General features: G+C 38.2%; 1 protein-coding gene across 1 annotated transcript in view; it reads right to left on the bottom strand.

Moving 5' to 3' along the window:
* The window catches only part of LOC136852026 (uncharacterized), a 180,310-nt gene extending 178,921 nt beyond the window's left edge, over positions 1–1,389 (bottom strand). The window contains exon 1 of the mRNA XM_067126503.1: positions 992–1,389. Within this exon, the coding sequence (XP_066982604.1) occupies positions 992–1,045 (54 nt within the window). The 5' untranslated portion in view covers positions 1,046–1,389. The remainder of the gene's footprint in view (positions 1–991) is intronic.
* Between the last annotated feature and the right edge of the window lie 7,586 nt (positions 1,390–8,975).

Genomic DNA, 8,975 nt, shown 5'->3' with positions numbered 1-8,975 from the left:
AAGACCCTTCTCCTCCTACCCCATATACATGCTTCAGTTGTCTACCGACAAATGTAAAGTAATTTTGTAAGTTATTTAAGGTAAAATCATGTTGCAGGGAGACGTCAATATATTTGTGAATGGAATAGTATTAGAAGAAGGTTACAGGCACAAGATACAACGAATAGGAAACGGTTATAAAACAGTTGAGAAAAAGGAATACATGTAACTGACTGCATGTATCCCCAAATTCTACTCCCTCCGTTGGAAGCATTGGGTGAACCGAAAGCTCCCATGTAAATCCGCACATGCAGCAATAGTAATGCATGAAAAGTGCCTTTGGAAGGGCTCCCACTGTCCATTTATTCTCCCCTTTTTTTTTACACTTGTTTTTCGTGTTCCAAATGACATATGTAACAGGAAATACAATGCCCAAAACTTTTCCCAAATTATTTACTCTTACCCAAAACCCCGAATTCCCACAGGATTCCCCTTAACGTTAGCTATTCTCAAAAGTGTTTTACCCCACCCAAAACCCTAATTCCCAACAGGTCCCCTTTACCGTTGGCTACAGTTCTAAGGTAAATTACAGCTTAATTACATTTGGCCAAAATATTACTTTAAATTCTTGTTCAGCAGGTAAAGCTCTAAAAAAACATCAAACACCATAGTCTAGCTCACTGTGGACAGCTGGCTTGGATCTACCATATATATATATATATATATATATATATATATATATATATATATATATATATATATATATATATATATATATATATATATATATATATATATATATAATCAATTGCTCCATTCATTCTTTATACAACACTGTTTTGATCTATGTACGTTTTATAAACATTTCTTTATGGAACTAATTGTATCTAAATTTGGATTTACAATATTATAAAGATTCTTTTTTTTATTTATGCATTTACTATTCGAAAATATGGAAACGGTTTCTTTATTGTAATAAAGATAACTATATGGAATGGAAAATTGTCCTTACCTCACCAATATTATTCACTGTTTCTCTTGGAGTTTCTAGATCCTTGAGGAACATCAGCGATTGAAAGTACCATATTGTTGGATGGTACAAATCCTCTCTGCTGGCACCTGATCTCTGCGAGTTGATTACTTTTTTTATACTCTTTACGAAAAGCAGAATGCATGCTGTTAATTTTCTTGCCTACTGTATCTTTAGTAAGCTTTACTATCTTTCTGTTGTAATTTTGAAACTAAAATATAAGAGGCTGCCTTTTTACGTCTGTCAGAATAGCCAGCACTTTTTATTTTCCATAATGAAGATTGTCCACTATAGAGTTCAATAAACTCTTCCCGTGAAGTCGACATCCCTAGCCAGTTCACAGACACAACCGCACTCTCCAAATGTTAGGCCAAACTGACAATATACTTCACGCCTCCCCACACACGATGAAAAAGGTTGTCAGTACTGCAGTACTGAAGGCTAGTTTTTCGGTAATCACCTAAGTCCGTTATTTCACACCAAAGGCCAGTCTTTCAGTATAAATTATCCCCATACACGCTCAAACCTCTAGTTTGACAGTTAACTGACGTTTGAGGAGCGTGTATGGGCCCCCAAATGCATGGCCTGGACATCCTTTCAAAAGTTACAAGGGAAACGATAACAGCAATATATTCAACCACAAAACTGCAACAAGCTTATAAAACTAGCATACATATGTGAGCTGAACATATATATACGTTATTCAGAATGGGTAATCATGTCATTTTCAAGTAACAGAATTCGCTTAGGATGAATTTCTACCACTGCACACGCAAAACCTGGGACTTTATATTTATACATATTTAATGGACGAAAGTACAGTAGATGGACGCCGCACCTGAACTACTAGAAATTAAGACAAAGCATGAATATATGTGACTCTCTCTCTCTCTCTCTCTGTCATATATAAATAAATATATATATATATATATATATATATATATATATATATATATATATATATATATATATATATATATATATATATATATATATATATATATATATATATATATATATATAATATATATGTATATATATATGTATATATATATATATATATATATATATATATATATAATATATATATATATATATATATATATATATATATATATATATATATATATATACGTGTGTGTGTATGTGTCTGTGTATACGTATATATTATTATCATCATCATCATCAATATATACAAAGGTATCCAGATAAACTTAGTCGAGAGCGAAATCACACGCGCCATTCAACGACCAGTTAAAGGTATCAGACTTCCTTTTTTTGTCTTGTCTTCTGGTCCCTTTGCAGCAACGAGAAGCCTATCAAAGGATTCGCCCCAAAGGGAATCCTTGATCCGACTTAAAAATTCCCCACCGGACTAAAAAGTCATCGAGACTTAGGCGGCAAAGTATATAAGCCCTTTACGTTCGCTGCTTTTGGAGGAGTTTACTATGAATTTTATCGGAGTCGTTAAAAATGACCGGCTGGAGTTCTTAGCTCAGCTCTGCATCAGTACATAAATGAATACACACATGCATGTGTATGGATATAAATGTGGATGTTCCCCTGCATACACACACATGTGAACTAAGCGCCTATATTTGTCCTTAATCTAGAAGGCCATGCATATATATGTATGTATGTATATATGTATGTATTTACAAATGCCTATATCTATCAGTCCATTTATCTATCTCTCTATCTAACCATCTATACACACATACATATACATACATGTATATATATATATATATATATATATATATATATATATATATATATATTGCTATCAAATATCTATATCTAGGGGGTATATATATATATTGCTCCATGACTCTGGGGCGGCAACGGATAACGCAGGTGAGTTCCTTTTATTTACTACACATCTGACTCAATATTAGGACAATTCGTAGCCAAACAAGGGAAGTCTATTGCTTAGGGCCTTCTTCTTGTGAGGGAAAATTACATAAACTCATGGGTTCTCTTAACTACTTATATTTACATAACAACACAGATCAGAAGAATGACGAATTACTGACCGATAATGATAAGGCCTGCTTAAATTAATTAATTCTACACATGATAAATATTCTCGCTGGTGATGTCTTCATAACAGCAACATCACAGAAGGGGTTGAAAGGGAACTGCACAGGGGATAGAGTCGAGAGATTCCACAGTCGAGGAATATCTGCAAAATGCAAGACGATGTATTTGCAGGAATAATAAGGCGCTCAAATGGTAAACTGAGGAATGCACAGATGGTGCCAGTTCAACACTAATTGGGATTACGTTAACAATGAATGCTCCAACACAAATTACTGAGGGTGATCGCACAATAAAAAAAAAAATAAATGAAATATTAGACAGAGAAATAACAGGACTCATGAGTGACTAAGAAACTTATTTCCAGTACATTACTTTCGTCTAGATGACGTGTTCTTTTTGATCGGGTGCTGGCGACGGAAATTAAAATGCCACTACAAATATTCTGGTTCGAGCCTCAGGGTTGAACACATGGTAGGTTCAAAGGGAAGGCAAGGTTAAGGACATCTGAGCTCTTCTGCATCGGGCATGCATCTCTCACTGATTTTCCATTGCCTCGCCTTTAAGTAACCTAGGGGATTATGTCAAGCGTCTTTGGTAGGTGGTGCAAGGGTCAATGTTTGTCACGTTTTCTATGATGATCACATGGTTGCACAATAACCCTCATGTTCAATATGGCGGCACCAGCTTTCTCTTTCATGGGTGGGCTCCTCTTTGGCCCTGAATGACGCCAAGAAAGTATGATGATCAACTGAAAATAAGTCCTTAGGCAGTCATTGTGAACAGAGAAGAGGATTAGGCTTAATTAAGCATTTTGGGGAATGAAGGAGAGGGTTTATGAAAGGGGCGAGTGGAAACCTCAGTTCTAGCAATAAATGGGGGACATTAATTTTTATTTCTTTCTCAATTACTTTGCAAATGTAAAAATGGGTGAGGTTGTGAGAAAATGGCCCCAGTCGTTGCACCGTCCCACCAAGTTGGCATTCACTCCCTAGATCAGGTGAGAATGATTACCAGCAAGCAAACTCACTTAAAGACTTTACTTTACTTCTCTCTCATTTCCCTTTGGTGCCTTATAATTTAACTTAAACTTCTGCTTAACAATTAAATTAAATTCAAGAGGCAAGCAACACTGTGACATTTACATTAATGCAGAATAAATATTTGCTGCTAGAAATGACAAATTTTTATCTTTAAATTCCTATTACGTTAAGGCATCATTAATCAGAATTTTTTTTCACAACGAAATGGTATACTTAAAACAATGAATTAATTCTAGGCAAATTCTAGAGATACTTCATGCACTCTTAATAATAATCCATTACGAATTTGCACACATGCAGTTAGTCTACCTTGAAGAGGCGTTATAAGGTAAGCGTGGTCTTGGTTAGGTGTTTCCATGATACTTGAGCAACGGCGCAGTGCCATTCGGGCACTAACAAACACAAGGTCGCGAGTCTGAGACTCTAGATTTAGTACAGAGATTCACAAGAGAATAGATGACAGATTCAAAGTAATCAATGATTGTAAAACAGAGATGACGATTACAAATGCCAAAATTACATTCCTTAGCCTATGGAAAACAGCTAGGAACATTTCTTGGCCCAAGACGGCCGCAAAGATAGCCAGAGGGCGCGACCCCTCTGGCAGGATCATTTGCCAACATCTGCGATAATGGCACTGTGCCAAGTTGGCACTTATATAATAATAACTAATGGCGATGGCATATCATATGTTAAATGCATCATACTGTGGTGGGCATGAAAGAGAAGTCGTAGGACTTATGCAGTTCGCATATCTGTCAATGGCACTCTGCATGGGCAGAAGGCATTACAGTAAAATGGGGGCCTTGGTAAGGCATAAACTGAATGTGAGTAACAATAAAAAAGTAAGGAAGGAAATGTTATAGGGGAAGAATAAGGACAGAGTTATAAGGAAAATAGAATAGTAAGGGACCCTGACATCCTCTTCCAGATAGAGGTGCCAAAGTCTTTGTAAGATAAAGGGATGGCACTGTGCCACCTTGACACAGGTGCCAGGAGAGCTCGGGAGCTCTCTTAAAGCTGCCTGGAATTATCCACGCCCGTGGTATTTCCTCCACGGCCCTCTCTTACTGTGATGGTGTGTCTCGGTCGGGGAATCCATGGAACCGAGCCCGGGGCGGGTATCTGAGTGCCACCTGTGTCAGCTTCTTTAACGGCTGATGCAGGGACCTTCTTTACAAGCTCTACCATGATCCGTCGCAGTTCCTGGAGTTAATCAGCCATTTGAGGCATGGCAGAATCCTTACTCACTGTTGTGTCTGCGCGGACTGAGACAGAGAGGAGGCGGTCGTGGGGGGCGTGAGAGGCTCGTAGGTAAGAATGACCAGCTCAGGCATGGGTTGCGAGGCCACACCTTTGGGTGAGCTTCCGCTGTGGTCGGAAGGATCCTTCTTCCTTACTGGCGCTGGTAGCAGAGCCAAGCCAGAAAAAGAGAGGGGCCCCAGACTGGGATCTCTGGAATGGAGATCAGGGGCGTGCTCTGGCACTGGCACTGGCACTAAGGCAGGCCCAGGCACTAATAACTGATTTGGAATTTGCTCGTCGATCGGGACAGACGGAGCTTGGCACTGCCCAGTGTACCCAAGTGACACTGGCAGAGATTGTGAATCAAGAGTAGGATCTCCTGGAGGGGGATCTACTTGGGGCCCCGCCACTGGCACTGGGGCAGGGAAGGGCACTGGAATGGGATCGAGAATCGATCTTTGTGGAGGGGGCCACTGCACATTGCACTCAGGTGGCATGGGCAGCGGAATGAAATCAGGCATTTGAATTTTACTCGTGCCTAATAAATGATTTGGGAGATTTGGACCCCTGGATTGCTGTAACTTAGATGGGGACTGGAATTCCTGTCCCAGGAGGAGGTCATAACCTACAGGTATGTATCTGGCGACTGCGAGGTCGCAGATTTCAGATCGATGAGGTCTTATGACCCTCAACTTGACGGTAGGAAGTATCATTTTAAAGTGATTGATACCTGCAATTCAAGATAGAGGGACAGGAATAAGTAGAAGGTAGAAAAACAACACATGCACTTGGGCATAAATTACGCTAACACATGATAGAAGGAGAAACAGGATAGAAAATATCCTTAAGCCTAATTAAACTATTAACAAATACAGTCACAAAACATACATTAAACCTATACTAATCCATAACTGAGATATATATATATATATATATATATATATATATATATATATATATATATATATATATATATATATATATATATGAATACACAAATCAGCCTGTTGATAAAATCGTCCCTTCACAAAAATAAGCAACTGAGTGCTACAGCGGAGCGTCGTCCTCGAATCCAGTCCACACTCAATACAGTACACACAGAGTGTTCGAAAGAGAAACAGGTAAGGAAAGTTTCTAAACACAATCAAGTAGATCTTACGCTTTTCTTCGGCAATGGGAGGTCCTGTAACGATCCCAGGATGTTAGCAGGCTGAAGGCGAGGGCAGACAGGACACCAGGCAGGGCACAAGTAATGCTTGGCATAAGGGCAGGGGTGCCACCTACGACCAGAGTCAATAAATGTAGTTGCTGACACAGCACACGGCTCATAGGATGGCAAAGTAGTCTGCACCACCGGTAGGCGCCTCCAAACAAGCAGAGGGGGTGCCAAGAGTGTCACAGACGTAAATAAGCAGTATCTACCTTCAGAAGCAAAAAGTGCTAAAACATCCTCTAAAGTGGGACCGTTGTACACTGAAACTGGAGGTAACATCCAAAGACTCCACGTCACTCGTGGGTGGAGTCGGCAGCGGGCGGTAAACGGCCAGACCATCACCAACAAGCATGAAAATAGAAACATTCTTACATGGGTGATGCATCTATTAACGCAAAGCAACCGTTGAGGGGAAGTGAAAAAACACAAGTCTAGCCTTCAAGAGTCAAATGACAAACGAAAACAAAATTACCAAAACTGGACATAACTAAAAATAAATGTACTTAATTTAATAAACGGGTATATAAGAAATGAATTTACGTTACTTTCGTTATATATATACTATATATATATATATATATATATATATATATATATATATATATATAATCTTTATACACGCAGCAAAGTAAAGTACACAGAGAATATCAATACGATGTTTGAGAGATAACCCTCGCAAATTGGATTCAGTTGTCTAAATGTTTAAATGTAATGAAATGCTTAAGAGCAAAGGCATGAAATGAATGAATGCACTCTATGTGATTAATAAACTGTGTAAAAACATGAACAGCCTTCATTTCAAACAAGGTTTTTTAATAATCCAGAACCTACAGTGCTCTAGCAAACCGAGCCAATGTTTTATACCACGTGATATGATTTATTGAAGTGGTCATGAATAAGTTTATTAAGGTAATAACCAAATGGAACGCCGCTGATGCAACAATGACATGAGCACACTCTAACCTTACAAATCCTTCAAGGACAGTTATTGTTAAACAACAAATACAACAGCAACAAAACATAAATAACCATCATAACCGTAAAAAACAACAATTAAAAAAAAGGCAGATCAAAGTTCAGTTACAACCTGACATACCGTAAATTGAATGAAATTTCATCAGACAAAGACCCACAGAGTTGATCAAGCACACCATCTGTCTAACGAAGGACTACTGTCGTACAGTGTTTACGTACACAGAGCAAACAAACGCACGAATTGCAGTTTCGCTGGCGTGCTCCGCACCTAAGTGGGCGTGGCGGCGCCAATTAGATGGAAAACATTGGGTGTGGTTGCTGAGTAAGGTACACCAGGTTAACTCGTAGCATGAGGGCAAAGCCAGCGAAAGCTCACGCGAAAAGAATGATGCAGGTTGAAGGCTCGTGAGAAAAATGGACTCGCAGGTCGGTGAAATGCTTTCAATATTATTTCCCTTGTTATGTCGTCGAAAATTTTAACGCTGGACTTCAGCGAAGAGCACGATTCCCTAAACAACACTTGGAAAAATGGGGCATGAAATCCTTTATCCTTTGGCGAAAAAAGAAAACTTTGGGATCCAGAGTATGTAATAATAATAATAATAATAATAATAATAATAATAATAATAATAATAATAATAATAATAATAATAATAATAATATGCCTTTATCGAATCATTTCATAGCACGCATCGATGTCGCATGCTTCAACTCTAAGAAATGACATTGCTGCAGAGGCAACGCTCCATTTCGGTCCGAACATTAGTCTTATTCAACATGCAACATTCTAAAATAAACATGGGATACTGTAATTAACCCTTATTCTCTCTCTCTCTCTCTGTCCTGAGTACTGGGGCACCTAACTCCTTGGGTTGCGTGTTTTCAATTCAAGCGCAAAGTACAGGTAATGACAGAAGAATTCTTGCCTAAGATCACTCAAGTAATCTAAAACACGACACACGTTGCAGGATCATTTGCAAAGAACAAATAGTCTGCTGAAGTCATTAATAAGATGAGAAGCAGCGGTATCATTTCAGCAACAGTGGTAATAATGGTGACTGCAAGGTTATCTTTAGTTTATCTTCTAGATACACTAAAAGTAATAATTATATTGTAAAAGTAGCATTGTCATGCATTAAAATGACATACACATTATATTCTGCCATGTCTGAGAGTGCCTGAATTCGTTATTTATGGAAATTAATTACCTTAAAGTTGTATACAAATATCAAATTCCAGTGACCAGATAAATGATGCATTAAAAAATTATTGATAGGATTTGGGAATTTTATTCTTAAATTACACTAACAAGAAACAGTTAAACCAGCATATATGAATAACTTAAAAATATCCCTACATGTGTTAACGAAGAAAAATACACTTCCCTCTCTCTCTCTCTCTCTCCATTGATAACGCAAACCCAAATTCGGAGACAGCCTTTTCTTGCAAG

Source organism: Macrobrachium rosenbergii, chromosome 3 (genome assembly GCF_040412425.1).
Source record: "Macrobrachium rosenbergii isolate ZJJX-2024 chromosome 3, ASM4041242v1, whole genome shotgun sequence".
Classification (NCBI taxonomy): Eukaryota; Metazoa; Arthropoda; class Malacostraca; order Decapoda; family Palaemonidae; genus Macrobrachium; species Macrobrachium rosenbergii.
The sequence above is the reverse complement of the archived record's forward strand: the minus strand, read 5'-3'. Positions and strand labels throughout refer to the sequence as shown.